Genomic DNA, 23782 nt, shown 5'->3' on the forward strand with positions numbered 1-23782 from the left:
TGTCCTTTAAGTGTAATTCTTTCTTGAAAAAGTTTATATGTTTTGTACAATTTTTTTTACCAGTTCTTCCTTTTCTCTTTTTATCTTCATTATTATTTTCCCTTCAATTGTCATTTCTTCTAATTTTTTTTTCTCTCCCTCATTCTTTTACACACAAGATTGCAATAAGATATTATTTTATTACAGTATTTATTCACATAGTTTCAAAGACTTCTGAGTAATGCTTCTGAGTAATACATTTTAAAAAAATAAAAAAGTACCAATTTTTCTTAGCAGCATGAAAAATAGGTACGAAAAATGGATGGGTGAGAAAACACAACAGCACTTCATTTTAATTCCTATATGAAACTCTGCTGAAGTGAAAAAAGAATCAACTGATTCTGAAGAATTTGAAGTGCAAGCCATGCTAATATAGAAGTTGTTGTTTCTGTTGGTATATGATTTTACTGGTGCATTAGCATCAATGGCTATTATGCACCAAGACAAGTAATGCAGAAGTGCGAAAGCCATTACATCCAGGCTTTAGCTCCCAAGGGCTGCAATATAGTGGGATTACTGGAACTTTGTGTAGAGAGCAAACCTAGTAGTAAAGTACAAAATTATACTATGATACTAAATTTTTTTTTTTGCCCCCAAGTACGGTTCTAAATTGCTATACAATAATTTTTTCAAGGTGTGGCAGGGTATGGTACAGTTTGATAGTTCTATACAGTATGGAACAAAGTATGATACTTTTACCATACTTTTCTTTTTTCCCCCAAATCTTTTTAGTACCAACACAATTATAGAAAATCTCATAGCGACTACTTTTTCATGATTTTCAACAAGCTTAATGAGTAGTATTCGACTTAAGTGCTATGGAATTGCATATTATCTGTTTTAATTAGGTTAAAACCACAGGAAGTTTTCACCATTAGCAGGTAATATTATTAATGTATAAATCCACTCCCTGAGTTGTACAAACTGGTACACACAAAGAAGGCTACATACAATATTATTTTATTACAGAATGCATTTGATTTCTTTTTTATGGTAAAATAGCAATGTTAATGAAGTTGTTAGAAAAGCTTGCTGTAATCTGGCCAGAAAAGACGAAAGAAAATACTGAGGAGGAATAATAAATAAAAAAACATGAAAATGAAACTGGAAGCTGATACTCACTCGGGAAACCACAATAGCATAGAAACTCACCCAAAGTAGTGTCAACTAGGGTATCATGAAGCCACATACAGCAATAAAATATTTCCTCACTGAATAAAATTACAAAATATTCTCCTCTTGTTTCAGACCATTAATGACTTTGACAGAAATGCCTATAACTAAGTCAGAATCATCCATCTGGTTTAGTCTGTTATGGTAATCAACTGCCAAAATTAAAGTGAAACATTTGAAAAATTGCTATTAAAATAAATATGCAAACATTCTTCAAACATATCAAGTAATGACCTCAGTACACAAATGTGAGTTATACTGGATTGAAGAGCTATGTTCAGTTTTCAAATATTGGCATACCATTTTAAAAAAAAAAAAAAAAAAAACAAGAAAACTGCTTCATTCAAAGCTGAACAGAGAAAGATAAACAGACTTCCTGCACAAGTGAGGATAACATGTTTAGAATTATCAGCTTGTTTGGGCATGTTTAGAATTGCTTTTGCCAGATGTCATTATCTGGCAAAAAGAAGTTCTTTATCTTGGGAATTTTTTTCAATTTGTCTTCCTTCAAATTTTGATCATGAACTGGATTTGAATTTTGATAATGAAATGGATACGAATATGAATCAGCACTACTCATTAGCGATCAATGTACTGTTCAATTTTGTAACTCTGAAAACTGTTCATATGATTTTTCTCACCATTTCTAACAGACTGTTTAAAGAACAGACTGTCAAAGGTTTCCCCAGTTGCTTTTAGTTACATATTCAACTAAAGACAGCCATGTGTATAGACATGGTTTAAATTCTTTTTTACTTTAGTAGCATGCATCATTTGAAATTGTTTAAATTTATCTTTTCTTTCAGCACTTATCTCTAGATATCTGCAAGCACACAAATTAATAGGATGAAAACAACCACCAACAAGTTCAATAGGCTGTTGTTTGAATAACTTTGCTCCTAATTTTTTGTCTTACCATAAGAGGTTATTGTTGTTTGCTATTTGTTATTTTGGTTTTTTTTTAGGAGAATTAGCAACTAAGGCCATATTGCTCCGGGATATGCGGTGGTCATTCCCTGACCTTTCCGCATCCTCCGTATTTGGTGGTGATGGGCTCGAACCCCGGTCTAATCAAGAAGCGTGTGCTATGCACTGCTGCTCCTTCCCACCTGGCTACAGAGGCGCCTCCATAAGAGGTGAACTATCAATTCTAAGTACCATAGTTTTTTTTTTTTTTGAAAGAATCCCACAAGCTTTCAAGTTGTTCAGAATTTTTAATTTTGTAACCTGTAGAGCAAGCACCAAGAACAGGCTTTCAATTCAATGATTTTTTTTTTATTTTATTACAAAACGCCACCAAATGGGAAATAGCATGGAATCACTTTGATTAGTAACTATTAGTAATCTAGTAACTTCTATAGAAGGCGAAAAAAGTCCATTTTTCAAAACAATCACTACCACTCCTTTCTTTATGCATACAATTTCACTAACAATGCTTGTTATTTTGTTTTGCCCAATCATATATTTTTTGATATTTTGCTTTTGGGAGATATTCCTGAACAACAGGCTTGCATGAGCAGCAACACTCAGAGGAAGATTATGTTCTACAATATAAAACTGAAAATAAACATTTAGCAAGTATGACATCATTGTTACTAGGAAATGCTACATCTATTTTTGCATTTCTTTCTATGTAAATGTGTTACCTGTATCAGATTGATTGTCAGGAGCAAAGGTTGATGACGTAGAGCAGATATCATATTTTAAGGCACAAAGGGTGATACTGACGTGCATGGTGACACTAATGATATTAAGAGTAGGAGACTGGCGCAATTACTTAACAAGTACAGGTCAATGTTGAAAAAAAGCCGTGAGTTAGAGATGAATTTGAAAGTGTCTGCAATTCTGTCCAGAAATGATAGGAGGGAGTATATGATAAGAGCTTTGTAGACCAATTCAGCCCTGGAGAGATTGTGCAAGGCTGAAGGCTAGAATTTTTCTCAGCCTGGTCTGGTCTTGTTAACAGGGGAGACTGCTTCTACAGGGATGGGATACACTTAAATAGAAAGGGTGCAAGAATATTTGCTGATGATATTGAGGCAGTGTTGGGGGGTCAGAAAAACTGCTAGCTTGGGGGGGGACAAGGAATAATAGATTAACAGTAGCCACTGGCAGAGGTGAAAGTGATTCTTGCACTGCTTCTATTGGAATGAGCAGCAGCCTGGAAAACAAGATGCAGGATATTTCAAAGACTGCTGGGAGTCACTGCGGTACAAGTAAACACATGGGTTGTGTTAGGGTAACTAAGAATAGGAACAAGTGCATGTATACTTTCATGTACACAGTGGTGAGCTATAGTGGGCTCACCACTGTGTACCGCTCGATAGCATCACTTGCTGGTGCTATCGAGGCAGAGTTAGGTGGGTCAGAAAACTGCTAGCTCGGGGGGATACATGGACTAATAGATTAACAGTAGCCGCTGGCAGAGGTGAAAGTGATTCTTGCACTGCTTCTATTGAAATGCAATTGAGCAGCAGCCTGGAAAACAAGGCAATGGTGATTTCCAGGACTGCTGGGAGTCACAGAGGAACAAGTAAATACATGGGTTGTGTTAGGGTAACTAAGAGTAGAAACAGGTGCATGTATACTTGCATGTACCCAGTGGTGAGTTATAGTGGGCTCACACTGGCTCGCGAGAGCTCATTATTATTTTTTTTGAAAATTTGCAAGCCCATTGTTGAGATGATCGTTTATTTTACAAATGAAATCCTGAATGCAATTATTAAGTATCTGGAGCCGAAACTACATATTTGATTTAATTACAGTCGGATCTCTGTTTAATGAACTTCTTTATAGTGAATTTTATTGATTCCCCTTGGTAATTACATTTAAAATAGTTTCCGTTGAATGAAGAAAATTTCCATGTAAAGAACGTATTAGGAGAGACAAATTTGTATGCACTGTTCTGACCTCAGGGCTTTAGGCAATTTAGATGATTAGGAAGTGCTAATTAAGGGTGAAAGGGATTACCGTTTCACAATGTTAGTGGTGTCTGTAAAACCTATACAGTCACATACTGAGAAGTCGCACTAGTCAATATGCTTTCCATAGCCTGTCAGAGGATTAAGAAGATTCTCAACATGGATTATAGCCTCTGGTCACCCTGTGTTGTGGCTCCCCTTTACTCCAACAAATGGGCATATGTTTTTCGGAGAAGTGAGTGATCCATGCCTTCCAGTAAATTTCTCCTGTCTATGTTTACATGGTCACAGTAGCTGAATATCCGTGTGATTTCAACATTTTCACTGTATTCGAAGAACTAGTGAGAGTAGCAATATAGAGACGGGAGGGATGAGACAACTAAGATACTATATAAACTTTACAAAGACGAAATGTTCGCAGATTTTGAAACTTTGTGAATTCTTTCACTGTTTAGAAAATGTTCTAAAATATATTGGCATACATGCAATAATTTAAAAAAAAAATCTAATATCACCAATCTCCAATAAATTAGCACAAATTAAGGATGATTAAGGATTAAGGATGACTAAGGTCCATAAAGATTTTAAAAACAACATTTTGGAATTCAAAAGTACATCACCAAGGATGTCAAGACTAATACTCATGATTTCTAAGAAATACAAGCTAAAGGTTATAATGATTTATGCACCAACATTGAGCCATGATGGTGAAGAGGTTGAAGAAATGTACACCGAAATTGAGTCTTCTAGATGAGCAGAAAACCCACTACACTATTATTATGGGGGATTTCAATGCTAAGGTTGGAAAAAGACAAAACAGTGCAGAAAGGGGAAACTATAGGAAATTTTGGAATTGGTGAAAGAAATGAAAGAGGTGAAAGACTTGTGGAATTTGCAGAATCTCAAGGACTGTCAGTAATGAACACTTTTTTCAAGAAAAGGGTGAACAGAAAGTGGACATGGAAGAGTCCAAATGGATTAACAACTAATGAAATCGACTTCATCCTCACCAATAGAAGATATATTGTGAATAATGTTACCGTCCTGAATAAGGTAAATGTTGGAAGTGATCACAGAATGGTAAGATGTACACTTGATATAGATGTAGGAAAGGAAAAAACTGACTTGAGTAAATAATACAAAGGTCTCTAAGATAACAGAAGAGGAGAAAAAGCAGTATGTATTGGAACTAAAGAACAAGTTTGAGCATCTGCAGACTGCTCAGGCCCAAGATATCGACGAGGAATATTACAGCTTTCTGGAAGTGATAAAGCCCAAGAAACCTATAGGGAAAAAGAAATCCAAAGAAGAAAAAATTAGTCAAGAAACACTTGTCATGATGAATCGAAAACGACAAATGAAGAGCAAGAAAAACACTGAGTATATTGAGTTATGCAAAGCCATTAGAAAGAGACTTAGAGAGGACATAAGAAGATTTAACACAAGAAAAGTAGAACAAGCATTAAGGGAAAGGACAAGCAAAGGACTTAAATCAGCAGCCATAAGCAGTAATACAGAAACACAAATGATACTGAAACTGAAGAATAGTGATGCTGTACTTATAAACAGCAGAGACGGCATAATTCAAATAGCAGAAGACTACTATAGAGAATTATACAAGGAGCGAGAGAATGATAACAGCAGTGGGAACATGGATTGCAAAGTAGCAACACATACGACATACCCGATATTCTTCCTGATGAGGTAGAACATGCATTGAAGAAAATGAAGAATCGGAAAGCCCCAGGGGAAGATGAAGTTACTGTAGAGTTGTTAAAATTGGGAGGAAGAGACATAACACAAAAACTGGCAAGGCTCTTCACAAAGTGCATTAGAAAAAGTGTAGAAAAGAAAAGGTACTATAGAGAATTATACAAGGAGCGAGAGAATGATGCCAGAAGTGGGGAAGATGGATTGCAAAGTAGCAACACATACGACATACCTGATATTCTTCCTGATGAGGTAGAAAATGCAGAATCAGAAAGCCCAGGGGGAAGATGAAGTTACTGTAGAGTTGTTAAAATTGGGAGGAAGAGACATAAAACAAAAACTGGCAAGGTTCTTCACAAAGTGCATTAGTAAAGGTGAGATGCCTAAGCAGTGGAATAATGCAATCATAGTTTTGCTGCATAAGAAAGGAGATAAATCAGAAATTGGAAATTATAGATCAATTAGCTTGTTATCCCACATCTACAAGTTTTTCACAAGGGTCATTACTAACAGATTAGAAAGAATACTTGATGAGAATCAACTGAAAGAGCAAGCTGGCTTTAGGACAGAATTCTCAACTATGGATCACCTTCACGTAATATCACATCTAATGGAGAAAGCAAATGAATATAAAACACCATTATGCCTGGCATTTGTGAATTATGAAAAGGCATTTGACTCCATACAGCATAAGGCAATGTTTCGGGCATTGGAAAGACAAGGCACAGATACCCCACATATTATGATTTTGAAGAAAATAAATGAGAGTGCTACCTCCTTTATTAGATTAGACAAAGACAATAGGAAATTTAAAATTGAGAAAGGAGTTCGACAAGGAGACACAATATCTCCGAAGCTGTTTACTGCTGCCCTTGAGGAAGCTTTCAGAAGATTAGACTGGTCGCAGAAAGGAGTCAATGTGAACGGAGAGTACCTAAACCATTTACGATTTGCAGATGACATTGTGGTCATAAGCCATGATCCCAAAGAATTAGAGGAAAATCTTAATCAGTTATGCACAGTTAGTAAGGATTTTGGACTAAAGATGAATATGGCTAAAACAAAAGTAATGATGAACAAGTATGCCACGGAAAGAGAAATAATGATTGAAGGAGCAGTAATTGAAAAGGTGGAATCATATACTTATCTAGGACAAGTTATTAGCTGTAATAATGATAAATGGCTGGAAGTCAAGAGAAAAATAAATTTTGGATGGATAGCATTCAGGAAATATAGTCACATACTGAAGAGCAATATCCCAGTTTGTCTGAAACGTAAAATAATGAACAATGTATACTCCCCACCATGACTTATGGAAGTGAAACTTGGGCACTCACCAAAAGAATGGAAGAGAAGCTGAGAACTACACAGCGAAAAATGGAACGAATTATATTGGGAATCAGACTGTTAGATAAGAAGAGAAACACATGGATTAGGCAGCAAACTCAAGTAAAGGACATTCTTATCAAAATCAAAGAACTAAAATGATGTTGGGCAGGACACACAGCTCGAAGACATGATGACAGATGGACTAAGAAAATAACAGAATGGTACCCAAGAGGAGCTAGAAGAAAACCTGGAAGACAAAGGCAGAGATGGATAGATGAAATTCATGAGTCTGTGGGTAGTAAATGGATGGCCAGTGCTCAAAACAGAAGGAACTGGAATGTTGCTGGAGAGACCTTCATCCTGCAGTGGATTGAAAATGGCTGATGATGATGATGAAGGATGATTGCTAAAGAACTTGATGTGAAAACTATAAAGATCGGTCATGTGTTTGGGCCAGATTGAGCAGTTTTTAGCTTGTGGACGGCAATTGTGGGTTGGAGGAATCATCCTGCTTTGTGTAAACATTGAATCAGAAGTTAAATATTCTGGATTATTAAATCGACTTTTAAATTTGGAATTTCTTACCCATCTGCAGGAGCTCTTACCTTTCAGAAGCTTTACAGAATCACAATGGCAAAAGCATAAAAATTAATTATTCAAACTATCAATGCTATTGATAATTTGAAAAATCCTGAAGGAAATTATGAAGCTAAAATTGAGAGCATGTTGAAGTGGAAAGAATTTGAAGGAATCTAAATCGAAAGGATAAGAATTACCCCGTGACAAGTTATTAAATGCATTGTTTTGTCCTTAAAGGATAAGTTATAATTGCAACAGGGCGATTTTAAATTAAAGAAAATAAAGATACCATTAAAAGAAATTTTAAACGTGCTACTCGAAATTGTGGAATGTGAAATAACTTTCATCTCGGTGGCAAGACGGTGAAAACCGAATAAGAAATTTAAGTTTTTCTGATAAAATATGAAATAAAAATTAATGATTTTAGAGATTTTATCGAATGCAGTTTATCTTTAAAATCGAGTGAAATTACCTTTTCAATTAGGAAAGCCAGAAAATATCTTTGAAACAATTGCGATTAGCAGTGTTGAAGCTGAGTGAGCTTTCAGGGTAATGAATAATATTGAGTGAATGAATGAATAATGTTGACAATTAAACCAGTTGCAGATTATGACTTCAAAATAATAATAACTAATAACATTAGCAGAGACATATGATGCAAGAAAGCAAGCTTATGAAGCATCAGCAAAAAAGAAAAAAAAGAAAAGAAAAAAAAAAACACTTCCATTTCACCCCTCCGTTTGTTCGAAATGTCCAGCTGACCATTAAATTTATTTAGGCTATCAACTTACAAAACAAGGGATGGAAGTCTGTTCCACCAACCAACTACCTGCTGGCTAAAGGCAAATTTCCGCACATCTATCCTACATCTGTCTTTCCTCAATCTGAATTTATGCCCTCTCAGGTGATTATTCTGAACAAGAGGAAGAATCCCATTAGCACTGAGCATGCTCAAACCATTCAAGGCTTTATACACCTCTATTAGATCACCTCGCCGGTGCCTAGTCTCCAGACACTGTAATTTGCAAAACTTAAGCCTTTCTTCGTAAGAGCAACCCTTTGTTCCATTCACTAATCTTGTTGCCCTTCTCTGTACTCGTTCCAGCAGCTCTACATCCTTCTTGAAATGAGGCCTCCAGACCTGTATACAGTACTCATTGCCTTGTATAAGGCAATGGCCTGACCATTGCCTTATACAAGGGAATAATCATCTCCTTATCCCTGCTAGAAAAAGTCCTGTATATCATTGACAAGACACCATGAGCTACTCTTGCAGCCGTCTACACTGATCAGAGAACTTCATATCTGCCTGCACAATTACCCCCCAGATCCTTTTCATTCTCTACCACTATCAGTTAGTACCACAGGGTTGATACATTGCTCTGGGATTACTGTTTCCCATATGTAGTACTTCAGATTTGTCAATGTTAAACTTCATTTTCCACCTCTCAGCCCATCTGCTCAACTGTTCCAGATCCTTTTGCAGCAGCATAGCATCAGTAGTGTCCTTAACAACCCTGACAACCTTTGTATCATCTGCAAACTTGGACATTAAGCTTAATATACCATCATCAATATCATTTATAAATACAGAAAAACAATAATGAACCCAACACCATGTCTCTGATATCCCAACAATATCTGCCTTTGATGTCTTGAGGGTAAACATTCAAACAGTCAAATGGTAAACCATTGCTTCAATTTTATCCGGGTCGTTACGTCAAATCATTCCTGTGTAATCATCACTCAGCTATTGAGCAAAGCAGAAGATCAACAACAAATGTTAACAGAGAACTAAATTCTATATGGCAATTTTTAGAATAAATTTTTCTTGAATATTTGTGAAATAATTGTTTTTCATGTAATCTGTAATTTTTGTGTACTTTTTCTAGAGTGTTTGTTTTTTTACATAATATATTTCATGTTTTTTTTTTATTTGCAATATTAAAATTTTATCATGAAAAAAATGTAACCATTATATTTCCCTAGTTGTTAAAAAAGAGACAAATAAATAAGTTGTGCATGTGCCAAGCACCTGCAGTAGACGGTTTATGCAAAACATCCTTCGTGTTTCTTTTAGATATTTTGATTTGTATATATCGATTACAAAATAAAAGAGCTTTTTTATTGTAAATATTTTATGGATCATTCACAGATTTTCATAATTTCTGGAAGACAAGATACAATGGATTTATGATAACTAAAGTAAGAGATGTATACTTGCGAGTGTAATGAATCTAAATATCTCTGTAAAATAGCACCGATTGATGTACCGATCTTGTAGTTGAAGTGACATATGCAGCTGTTAGGGGAACCTAACAATGGAATGTAACGAAAAAAGAAATTGTTGACAAATATTTACATCATTGCAATCGTACTTACTACAGTAGTAACTTCAGGAAGCATGATTGCAACATCATACTATTCAAAAATTCTAAAAAGTTAGAACTCCAGACACTGACGTATATAGTTATAATCATAAGGCGAGGCATGACGACCAGTTTTAAATTTTTTTTTTTTTTTTTTTTTCTTTTAGATATACCCAGGAATGTTTTACACATTCACTTATATGCAAGGTTAAGGGGGTAAATAAGCCACATCTGTCCACCTCAACTAAATTTGCCACTGACTCAAGATATCATGCCGGTCACGAAAAATGCATCACACATTCTAATCACACTGCTAGTAGTGCAAGCATGGGAAGTGCCTCTAGTGACTCCTTCAGAATGTTTTGCAAATAATCTCTGATAAATCTCTTCAGCATGCCTTTTAAAACTTGCTTACTTGGAAAATCAAAAGTTCTTGAACCTGAATCTTCTTTCCTAAACTTTTTGGGGTTGTGTAGATTGCTCAGCAAAGCTACAATTTGGCAATTTCGTCTTGCATTGTAACGCTGCAAAAGGCTTTGGTGAAACTTTAAAGCAAATGGGTTTTCTGCTGTATCAAGCTTAGCAAGCAGAAATTCTATTGAAGACTCTGCTTTAAGTAAGTTTGTATCTTCTGAGGTTATAGCCTTCAGAATCATTTCAACTGGTCGCAAAGTTTCACATAGCAATTCAAGTGTTTTCCAGTCATTGTCAGACACAGCTTCAGTTGACAATACTGAACATAGAGCATTTAGAATGCAATTTTTCAATTTCAAAAATCTCTCAATCATATAGAATGTGCTATCCCATCTAGTCTTGCAATCTAATATAAGTTTATATTCTTTCCCATTAAATTTTGCTTTAACAAAATTTTGTAATGTCATTTTTGGTAGGCGATTTTCGAAAAAGCTTGCAAATTTTTCTGACTTTGTTAATAGTTAGTGCAATATTGGCCACTAAATTGAAGAAATAAATTACCTCATTGGTAAAGTCGGTTTGATAAAGCATGCCTTGCTGTCTTTCTTCAACTTCTTCGTCATCACTACTTTCTTCATTATTTTCATTTTCTTCATTGTCTTTGGGAGACTCAGAGACTGTGGCACCATAATTGATTGCTTTTTCATAAAGTACATCTATAACTGACAGATGTATACAATGGGCTATACATTGTTGATGATCAGGCGTAATTTGCTTGCAAACTTAATCATCATTGCAGCTCCATTGGTGGTGCAGGAAACAATATCCTCATCCAAGTTCAAACCAAATTCTTCAAGTGTCCATTCACAATTTGCTCATTTGTTCTGCTATCAAGTAAACCATTAATCTTAATAAGACCAAACGATCAATGATTGTCTTTTGAATGCACATTTATATTCATATACTTTTTATTTTGTATAGACGTATATTCGTCTAGAGTCAATGAATACCGTGCACCCAAAACCGATGAATTTTTGAAATGCCGAATGAGTTCTTCTTTCTTAGTTTTATAATAATTCAGAACCATTCAGTGAGGCTGGTGGTAATTTATCATATTTATTTCTCTGAATGTGAAGGCTTGATTGTCTAAACTCACTCTTGGTAACTGATTTAAAAGAAAATCCATCTAAAGCAGCTAATTTTGAAATCTCTTCTTCCATAGATTTTTTAACGATAAAGATTTCTAATATTCTTACCATTTTTATGGGAGGTTCACTGTTATCTTGTTTAATGTCAATCTGATGCATTTTCTTTAAATGCAATATCAAAGATGATGTAGATCCTCCAGACGACTTCATTATCTTCTGACATTTCAAACATTGTGCTTCATCTTTGCATTTTCGAGCAAAATAATTCCATATTTGATGTATTGAATTATTTTGAGAGCTAACTAAGAAAATATTTGAATCCGGTTTTAGAAGCTCGGTTTCGGTTTTAACAACTCAATATGAAAACCGTTTTAACCGGCTTTATAAAACCATTTTGCAAGACCTAGTAACTAACATCGGGGGTAATGGGAAGGGTTTTTGCTTTCGTAAAGGTGACTACGGTGGTCTGAGACAGTATTTAAATTCTATACAGTGGGACCAACGCATGATGTTACCAACAGCAAATTCAAAATGGGAAGCATTCAACGAAATAATTTTGGAAGCTACTAGGGTTTTCATACCAACTAAGAAATATTGTTCAAGATTTAGGCCAAAATGGATGTCAGATGAACTAAATAGACATGAGGCAAAGAAGAAAAATGTATGTGATACATATAAATTAAAAGGTGACATAGAGACCTATGATAGATATAAGGTAGTCTGTAGTCACAAAGGAGGTTAGGCAGACAAAGGCAATTAAGAGAAATCTTTGGCAAAGGTTTGTTGTTTGTTTGGTTTTTTAAGGAGCATTAGCAACTAAAGCCATATTGCTCCGGTTTATGCGGTGGTCATTCCCTGACCTTTCCGCATCCTCCGTATTTGGTGGTGACGGGCTCGAACCCCAGTTTAATCAAGAAGAGTGTGCTACGCACTGCTGCTCCTTCCCACCTGGCTACGGAGGCGCCCTTTGGCAAAGGATGCAAAGAAATACAGCAAAGAGTTCTTTACTTATGTAAACTCTAGAAGGAAGGGGATAAATCAGATTGGTTCACTTGATATCGATGGTTCAACTGTTGATGATCCTGCTCAGGTAGCTAACAAACTAAATGAATATTTTGCATCTACATTCACACATAAGGAGTTATTCAGGGAGGGGAATGACAGAGGTGTATTAAACTCTGGCAGTAAGCTAGATAATCTTGTAATAACTGAGAGTAAAGTGGAGGAGAAATTTTTGAAGATAAACATAAGAAAGGCAGCTGGGATGGATGGAATCTATCCAGTTATATTAAAGGAGACAGCAAAGGAAGTAAGCAAACCCACAGCCATAATATGAGAGCTTCCTTGGATTCAGGGGATGTACCTATGGACTGGAAATGTGAAAATGTGACCACAATCCAAAAAGGAGAATCAAAGGGAGACACAGATAATTACAGATATGTTAGTTTAACTTCTGTTCCAGAAATTAATGGTGGCACTGGTTAAAGAAGCATTACAGGATCATTTAGACAAGACTTCAGTTATAGCTCAGACACAGCATGGTTTTTTTAAAGTGAAGTTTGCCAGACCAATTTGATTGAATACTATTATGTTGTCACAAAGGAACTTGATGCAAAGAATAATTTTGATATCACATATTTGGATCTTATAAAGGCTTTTGATACTGATGCACATTGAAGGCTGCTGCACAAATTGGAGCAGTGTGGAATTGGAGGCAAATGGCTGCTATGGATAAAGGGATGGTTGGGAAAGACAGTAAATGGTAATCAATGGACACTGCTCTTCATGGACTAATGTTATTAGTGGAGTCCCCCGGGGTTCAGTGTTGGATCCATTGTTGTTTTCTGTATTCATTAATAATAATAATTATTATTATTATTATTAGCTATATGCAATATATGCTATACAGTTCAGGTGCAAGAAACCTGAGGCTTATGATGCACCAGCCAAAAAAAAAAAAAAAAAATTCTGAATTACCCTGAGAGAGAGAAAACAAGTCAGAAGAAGAATGAAATCATCAAGAAAGAGAAGAATAATGATATCCAGCTTGGGACCCTGGATGTGCCAAGCCCATACTCACCAGATGGGTTGAATGATATTGATGATGGTATATCAGGCTTAATGTCCAAGTTTGCAGACGATACAAAGGTCGGCAAGGTTGTTAATGACACTAATGGCAGTATGCTGCTGCAACAGGATCTAGAACAGGTGAGCAGATGGGTTGAGGGGTGACAACTGAAATTTAACATTGACAAATGTAAAGTACTGCATATTGGAAGCAGTAACCCCAGAGTAACGTAACAACTGTGTGGTAATACACTGATAGTGGTAGACAGTGAACTGGAGGTAATTGTGCAGGCAGATATGAAGTTTTCTGAGCAGTGCAGATCGTCTGCAAGAGCAGCTCATGGTGTATTGTCAATAATATATAGGAATTTTTCTAGCAGGGATAAGGAGGTGATTATCCCCTTGTATAAGGCAATGGTCAGACCACACATTGAGTACTGTATACAGGTCTGGAGGCCTCATTTCAAGAAGGATGTAGAGCTGTTGGAATGAGTACAGGGAAGGACAACAAGATTAGTGAATGGAACAAAGGGGTGCTCTTACAAAGAAAGGCTTAAATTTTGCAAATGACAATGTCTGGAGACTAGGCACCTGTAAGGTGATCTGTTTGAGGTGTATAAATCCTTGAATGGTTTGAGCATGCTCAATACTAATGTGATTCTTCCTCTTGCTTAGAATAATTGCCTGAGAGTGCATAAATTCAAATTGAGGAAAAACAGTTATAAGATATATGTGTGGAAGTTTGCCTTTAGTCAGCAGGTGGTTGTTTGTTGGAACAAACTTCCATCTGTCGTAGAAGTTGATAGCTTAAACAGATTAAAGACAGAACTGGACAAACATTTGGAGCAAGTGATTGAGTGAAATGAGAATGGGCTGTGATTTTTTTTTTTTTAGTTTTGGCTGATACTATATAAACTTGCTTTCTTGCATTATGTGCCCATGCTGCTTTTTTTTTTTTTTTTTTTTAATGTAAACCCCAAACACGAGAGGTATTACAATCTATAGTACTTAGTACCAGGCTTGAGTTGGAGGTCAAGAAGACGAAAGAAGATATTTGTTGACATTGGACTTGAACTTCTGTAGACTGTAATTTTCAGGAAATACGTATGAAGGAAGTTTGTTCCAAAAAACAGCAGTTGAGTGAATAAATGAGGAAGATGAAAAGTTCATTCTGTGAGTTTGAAGTTGGCCAGTAAATGGATGTTGGCTGGTGGCGGCACATGTTCGGTCTGTTTTGAAAGAGAGAGCGAGAATTATAGAAGCCAATTCAGAAGAACAGTGCCCATGGAAATATCTGTAGAAAAGGCATGCAGCAGAAGCAGTATGTCTATGAGACAGGGAGTGGAATGACACTGTTAAAGACGAATCATTAATTAACCCAACTGCCCTCTTCTGAACGGAATCAAGAAGCCTGAGAGAGGATTTGGGGGCACCGCCTCAGATGTGGGGATAATATTCCATGGTAAGGTGGATTTGCGATTTTTACAGTGTGAACAGCTGTTAAAGAAAAGTAACGCTGAGAGCGAAAGAGAAAACCAAGTTTTTTAGATGCAGAGGAAGCAATATTTGTAATGTGCTTGTGCCAAGAGAGATTAGAAGTCAGGGTAATCCCCGAAAGAGATATATCATTTTGCCAAGAAATTGGAGCATCACCAAAGATAAGCTTAGGAGCAGAAGAATCCTTTTTGCCAGATATAAGACAAGACTGAGTTTTAGAAGGATTGAAATCAACTGTGTTGTCTTTGCCCCACTGTAGAATTACCTGGAGATTGGCATTTAAGGAATTGGTAGCAGATTTTCGAGAAGTTGAAGCTGATTGAGCAGGGCAAGGTTTCTCAAAATGGAAAGTGGAATGCAATGTGCTATCATCGGCAAAACTATGGATAGGATTTCCAGTCAATGGAAGAAAGTCATAAATATACAAGAGGAAAAGAGTGGGGGAAAGAACTGAACCTTGGGGGCACTGGCATTAGTGGAAAAGTTAGAAGACAGAGAGCAATCGACCATCACCCTCAGTGAGCGATCAGAGAGAAAACTGGATAACCAATTACAAAAAACAGTTGGCAAACCGTAACATGGAAGCTTGTTTAGAAGACCTTTATGCCAAACATGATCGAAAGACTTTGAGATATCAAGAACAACTGCTTGTGTTTCAACAAACTTTTCCATTGAATTAGTTCATAAATGGATAACATAAGCCAGAATATCACCAGATTGACAATGATGGAATCCATACTGGCGATCGTCGATCAGACGGAAGGTTTCTAGGTAGTTTAACAGTTGGCTGTTAATTGATTGCTCCATTACTTTAGAAAGAGAAGTAATTGTAATGGGACAATAATTGGATGGGAGGGATTTGTCTCCCTTTTTAGGAATTGGTTGGATATGAGCAAATTTCCATGCAGAAGGAGAAACACCTTTGGAATAAGAAAGTAAAAAGAAATGTGGCAAAGAACAGGAACACAGGTTTTGAGAACAAGTGGAAAATACCATCGGGACCTGGGGCTTTCTTAGCATCAAGATTTGTCAAAATCTTTCTGACATCCTTTTGAGGGAATAAAACAGGAGGCATTGAATGGCGCGTGTTGGGAATGGTGGCAGGTGTTTTACCAAGATCATTAATACGTGAGTTGGAAGGAAAATGCGATGCTAGCAGGTCAGCTTTATCTTTGGATGCAGTGACAACAGAATTCATTAATTTTATTGACTGCATTTCTTTATAACCCTTATCAGTAATAAGACAGGGTTATGTCAGGATGATATCTGGGAAAAAATGGTTATGTGGTATTATATAAAGAAACTCAAGGCTCATTTTTAACACAGAATTCAAAAAATTTCCCACAACTAAACAGAATGAATGTGCAAAACTCATGGGGTAGAATTTCATTCAACATGGCCAATATTTGTTAATAGAAGGAAATAATGCTATGGATGCATATCAGGTAGATTGGTAAAGTGTTATTATAGGGTGTGACCAACAACTTAATGAGAGCCACAAACAGACATACAACTGATTCTTAAATTGCTTTTAATTAAACATAGAAAAGCCTAGTAAGGTGGGGGATAGCATGCTAAGGCCACCTAAGATTATCATTTATATGTGCAGTGGCAGAGTTCTTAAAATCATGATCACACATTTTTCTAACAACCCAGCATCAGTGTATAAACATGTTCATGCTTATACACTAAAGCTGTAGGAGTATAATAAATGAATTTTATTAGTTTGAAGTTGAAATGAAATGCTGACATTATACTTATAAATGAAGCATGGTGTCACTCTGATACTGGGATTATGGTGATTATCCTGTATACAGAAAGGACAGAAATAATTGGGGAAAGGGAGAGGGCAAGTGACTGTCAGCTTTAGTTAAGAAGCACACAGATTCAAAAAGAATGCAACATAAAGCAACAGGTAACCAACAGAACAAAAACATACAGTACACTGTTGTAGCATTAATAGCTTTGTTCCTTCTGAAACTTCTTGGTCATTTGTCCCCTAGAAGTTCCTTGACAGGGTCCTTGGTTAATCTTCTTCCATTTAAATAGTTAAATTGTATATCTTTACTCTTTCCAAGAAGACAGTCATTCTTCTCATTATATTGGATTATCATACAATTCATATCCATATGCCAGGCAGATTTTGGATTTATAACAGAAACATGTCTTAGCTTTACACTCATGTGACTTTTTTTCGTTATATATTGAATTAACTTTTGATATTACATGACTGGATTTAAGCCATACTAACTTCTAATGTTCTATGTTTGTATCACAGATTGGCTTTCCTTTCATTTGCTGGCATGCTTGGCCAGATTCTTTTGATTTTATATTAATGCAATTATCTAGCAGTCACATTGTTTTACAAATCTAAACACAATTCTCCATACGTAGTTTCACTATTATTATAATCTACTCCTTGGGTACAAAGGTACATCAGAAAAACTACAGTAAATTGTCGATAATATGCTATAAGCCTTTCTGGTCACCTGCTTACACTGAATGTTAATCCTCACATCTGATTGTCTGGAAAACACCCATTCTCTTTTCAGTTTGAACTGCCCAATCCACCATACTATGGTCATATGCTGCTAAGAGTTCCTATCCATCATATTTGTAATATTATTCCTTGGCCTTCCCTACACTGTGTGTAGGGGAGGCCAAGGGGTAGGACCATCTCATCCAATCTGAAAATGTATTATCAAGCTTCCTTTCTGCCATGTGGAGAAATATTATATAGCTGGACAATCACTTCATTAAGGTTAGAAAACTGAGGAACAATGCAATTCGGAAAAATCTCTTTTTGTCAATGGTAGCTTCGTCAAAGAGAAATGGCACAACAATACAGTTGTACATGGTTCCTCAAATCTCTGGCATTCCTATGATACGTTCTTTGCATTTATGATTGCATGCCAAGAGCATTTAGAGGTACTTCCAGTCTCGATGAATGTATAAGATTCACATATCAGTGGTCTACTTGGAAGTGTCCTTTAGCATGCTGTTTGAAATCAACACTGCACTTGAACATCTCATCTGATCTCAGCAAAGTATGGTATACACTGTGCATACTCCTGGACTGTTGTCATTGTCATCTGCTGAGTTTTAGGATCACTCAGGTTACCTGTAGTCACTAGAACGTAAAAAAAAAAAAAAAAAAAAAAAATCTGATCGTATAAACTTTACAGTTGCTTTACAATATGCAAAAACCCACATTAAATTATACACCCATTCAGAGGTTACATCTATTCCAAGATGAAAGATTTCATGTGGAACTGGTATGTGTTTGCGGTTCATCAGGCTAGGTTTTTATCCGCAAGTATTAAATTTAAATTTAAAATATGGTAAGCAATGTTCTGGTTTAGCAATGATGAAATATAATCAGAAATGGCCAATTGTAGGTTATTATTATTATTATTATTATTATTATTAGCTATATGGTGCAAGGAAGCCTGAGGCTTATGCTGCACCAGCCAAAAAAATAAAATTCCTGAGCCACCGAGAGAGAGAGAGAGAGAGAGAGAGAGAGAGAGAGAGAGAGAGAGAGGGAATCACCAAGAAAGAGAAAAATGATGATATCCAGCTCAGGACCCTGGGTGTGCCATGCCCATACTCACCAGATGTGAGCCCCTGGGTTAGATATATAGCTTGGCCAATTGTATGTTAGATATATTGCAAATCCCTGACAAAATGCTATTTAACATATTTTATATTTATAACTGATATCATGTATTTTGTGTATGATACATAAATTTTGTATATATAAATTATTTATTAATTTTAAGAATTTTTTTCCTTAGGGTAGATGCACTTATTTTTGAGTAAAGGTATGAATACCTAGCTGTTCAGTATTTTAATATGTTTGTACATGTTATACCTATGATATGCATAGTGATCTAACACCACAAATTTCAATGAAATTTATGAAAAGATTGTCGAAATTGCTTAAGTTATACAACTGGTTAAAAAAAAAACACACAAAGTGATGCTACTAAATAGAAGAATTTACTTACCACAGTCCATAGTTTTTTTTTATTTCTTTTATTTATTTATTTTTTTTTTGTTTTTGTTTTTAAAAGTCAATTCAAAAATATCTTAAAATACTTATTTTACTGAACAATTTTATTGTTTCCTTTCTTTCTCCTTAACATATTTCACTGTTTTCAGTTAGCCACTCATGGCACATAACTTGCAAGTACATTTATTGCTTGGTTAAATTTAAAACAAGAGAGTGCAGAAACTTTGAAAGGTGCTAACTAATCTGTGTTCTGCCCTTGTATGAGTAGTTTAAATGTTATTTAACTTTGAGTGGAATACAGAGTAGATATTTTCCAGTATAAAACTGTACTAAACCAAGAAATATAAAGTTTGGCCACTATGGCTAATATTGTTTATATCTATTTTTATGAAAGGAATAAATCATGATAAATAAAGGAAGTATTATTGAGGAGGTCTGTTACTGTGGAACAATCACAGATCTCCCCAGTAATACAACTTTAATGAATATTAAAAGGAAGCAAAAAGCTGACTGTCATAATTTACAAATGCAGTTCAGTTTTAATGTCACTGGATTAGGGTATTTCATTTATTTATGATTGGTTAGGGTATTTGGGCACCCCCCCCCCTTTTTTTCTTTTGGGTTGTTATAATTATTCAGATGCTACAAGCGATGGTCTCATTTTTATATATTCTGGGCCATAAAGTTGCAACTATTCCTGACAATAGCAAATATTAAGTCGTGGAAAGATATTTAATTAAGCTTTTTTCAAGGCTAAATTGAAAAAGCTAGTCCTTGAAGACAGATGTGTAACTATAAATTTTATAGTAAATGAAATGAATATCAGCACATCCCTTTGCACCAATTTCTACCCATGTCTAAGGTGGCAGCATAATGAGTATTATCGAAATTGTTGACACTTTCTCAAAAGCTCCATAGGAAAGTGTGTTTGACACAATTTTTGGAGATTTATACAGCAAACGTTGATGGTGTTTTTACACCAATTTGTGATAATGGTTACATCATTATGGCCTAGAAACAAAACAGATGAGCAAAAAATGGAAACATTCATCTTCACAAACTCACAAAAATCCAGGGTTCAACTGTTTACCAACAGATTATGTTGTCAATCTTCTGAGAGTATACTGGTATCATTCTTATAAATTACCTGCAAAAAAGCAACAGGTATCATTGTTGGGGGGGGTATTACTGAAACTCCTAAAAAATTTAAGAGGGCTCAAAGGGAAAACACATGGGAAGCTATTCAAAGGTGTCTGCTTTCTAGCCACAGTGGACTTTGCAATCATGTGCAGCTTTGAAAATCTGCACAGGATAACATCAGCATGGCAGTTAATAAAGATCTACAAACTCTCAGTTGCCAAATGATCAAAAAATTGAAAAATCATGGATTCAAAATTAAAACTTTACCTGATACAGATGTTTCATCAAAACACACTGATACTGTAACATCTTCATCAAGTATTACATTTTTCTCGCTTAAGGAAAGTGTTGGAAGGGTAGCAGCAACAAACTGACCAAAACTAAAAGAGAAAATGATACATTTTAATTCTACAAGGAAGGAAGGAAGGAATAAAGGATATTTAAATGAGGACAATATCTGCGACAAAATCTTTAATTAATTAATCTTTATTAATCTTTATTGTACATAAAGATACCATACAATAACCCATCACAGCATGCTGCCAGGGATCTTTAGAAAGAGCATACTAAATATATATATTAAAAAAGATTAATTTAGAGTAAATTCTTAACAAACAAATAGCCATACAGTTATACAAGTGTTCTCGATGATACATATTTAATACATAAATATGTTGTTGTTGTTGTTATTAGGAGCATTAGCAACTAAGACCATATTGCTCCGGGATATGCGGTGGTCATTCCCAGACCTTTCCGCATCCTCCGTATTTGGTGGTGACGGGCTCGAACCTTGGTCTAATCAAGAAGCGTGTGCTACGCACTGCTGCTCCTTCCCACCTGGCTACGGAGGCGCCATACAGTTAAACATATTCACAACACTTAAAACAATATATCATTGCTATATTTCATTATTAGTAATTTCCACAAGATAGAAGTATACTAACACTTCATTACTATAATTACTTAAATATCATCATTTTATTCTGTCCATTAAAAATCAACACTTTACACACAATAATGCTGCCACACTGAAAACTATAAACATACACAGAAAAAGAAAAGCATGTGATAAAGGCTGGTATTAGTATTAACAGTGGCAAATGATGCGACACCTCAAATAAGCTCTTTTTTTTTTTTTTTTTTATGAAAACCCCAAACACAAAAGGTATCAAAACCTATAGTACATAGTACCATGCATGGGTTGAAGGAGAAGTATGAGGGGAGGGGGATGCCGGAAACTTTGCTCTAGAGACTAAACATGGGTTTCACCACTTCAAGCCTCCAATAAGCAAAGTGGTGGTATTTCACCGGTTGATGAAAGTCATCTACCACTTGCAGGCACCTAGCACTGAAATGCTCAACTTACATAACAGAAGCCTTTCCTGGTAGGGAAAAGACTAATGTTCATCTAACTAATGTTGTTGCTCTTCTCTGCACCCATTCCAACAGGTCAACGTTCTTAAAAAAAATGAGGCCTCCAGACCTGTATGTGGTACTCAAGATGTGGACCACCCACTGCCTTGAGCAACAGGATAGTCACATTATCCCTGCTAGCAAAGTTCCTGTATATTACTAACAAAATCCCATAAGCTGTCCTCCTAGAAGCATATCTGCATTGCCCAGAGATCTTCATGTCTGACTGCACAATTATCCCCAGGTCATCTTCATTCTCCACTGACCTGAGTATGGTATACAGTTCTATGTTATTCTGAGATTACTACTAACCATATTTAGAACTGTGATGGTCTCTGGATAGATGGTTTCTATCCAGTTATATTAAAGGAAGCAGCAAGGGAAGTAAGCAAACCCTTAGTCATAATTATGAGAGCATTCTTGAATTCAGAGGAGGTCCCTACAGACTGCCGATGTGTAAATGTTCAATTTCCACTTCTCAGCCTTCTGTCTAATCTTGTTGCAGTAGCATAACCTAATTGATATCATTAACCACCTTGTCAACCTTCATGTTCATCTCGAAACTTAGACATTAAGCCTGGCATGCCTTAAAAATATCATCAATAAATATATAAAATATATTTATTTTATATATTTATATATAAAACTGAACCCTGGAGAGAACTCCAGTAATATTATTAGTTCATGAAGAGTAATGTCTATTAATAACCACTTTTGGTCTTCTCACAATTAAATATCCCTCCATCCCTTTATCCATAGCAGTAACTTGCCCCTAATGCCACATGGCTCCAATCTGCACAGCATGCTTTCATGTGTCAATAGCTTTTCTGAAATCTTAATCTAAATACACAATATCAAAATTATTTTTTACATCCACATCCTCTGTAACTGCATCATGTAAATTCTTTATTATGAAGCATTAACTCTTTGTTAATGCATCATAAAACTATAAATATACGCAGAAAAATAAAAAAAAAGCATGATAAATGCTAATATTTTTTTTTAGCATAACCATAGAGATAACAGAACTTCTTAACAGAAGTTTCTATAACAAAGTAAACAGAATATATCCCACACCCATGACAAAAAAGGAGATCAACAGTATGAAATTAACTGGTTCTGTTCATATTCCAGTAAAACCAAAAATGTCAGATGAGTCTGGGCCAGTAAATCAGAATGTCTTATAAAGGGGGACTTTTTTAACTGCCCAGATAGTAGTAGTGGCACGTGATGCAAGAAAGCAAATGTATGAGCTTATGCAGCATCAGCCAAAAAAAAAAAAAAAAATCACACCATTCCCTCCAAATACCTGTCCAGTTCCTCCTTAAATTTATTCAACCTATCAACTTCCACAACGACAGATGGAAGTTTGTTCCAGCAATTAACCACCCGCTGGCTAAAGGAAAATTTCCGCACATCTATTCTACATCTGTCCTTTCTTAATTTGAATTTATGCCCCCTTAGGTTCGTAATCTGAACAAGTGGAAGAATCCCATCAGAATTCAGTGCTCAACCCATTCAAGGCTTTATATACCTCAATCAGATCACCGCGCAGGTGCCTAGTCTCCAGCCACTGCAATTTGCAGAACTTAAGCCTCTCTTGGTAAGAGGATCCCTTCATTCCCCTCACCAATGTTGTTGCCCTTCTCTGTACACGCTCAAGTAAATCTACATCCTTCCTAAAATGAGGCCTCCAGACCTGTACGCAGTACTCAAGCCGTGGCCTGACCAGTGACTTGAACTTGTGGGTGGGTCATTCACACATTAGTAAGAATTTTGGGGATTTAATGGATGATTGTTTTATACAACAGCATGTTCAAGAGGCAATCATAGAGAATAATACTCTTGATCTGATTATCAGCCATGATTAATCATGCATTAAGAATCTGCAGATCAATGAACCACCTGGTAAAAGTGATCACAGTATAATGATGTGGGATTTACTTAAAGATCTAACTACCATCAAGG

General features: G+C 35.8%; 1 protein-coding gene across 3 annotated transcripts in view; it reads right to left on the reverse strand.

Moving 5' to 3' along the window:
- bchs (WD repeat and FYVE domain containing 3 bchs) overlaps nucleotides 1–23782 on the reverse strand; it is a 1877108-nt gene that overhangs the window by 1137644 nt on the left and 715682 nt on the right. For all 3 annotated transcript variants that reach the window (XM_090389621.1, XM_090389619.1, XM_090389620.1), the window contains exon 31: nucleotides 20669–20781. In XM_090389621.1, the coding sequence (XP_090245747.1) occupies nucleotides 20669–20781 (113 nt within the window). The remainder of the gene's footprint in view (nucleotides 1–20668; nucleotides 20782–23782) is intronic.

Source organism: Mastigoproctus giganteus, chromosome 2 (assembly GCF_048544385.1).
Source record: "Mastigoproctus giganteus isolate SK-2022 chromosome 2, ASM4854438v1, whole genome shotgun sequence".
Classification (NCBI taxonomy): Eukaryota; Metazoa; Arthropoda; class Arachnida; order Uropygi; family Thelyphonidae; genus Mastigoproctus; species Mastigoproctus giganteus.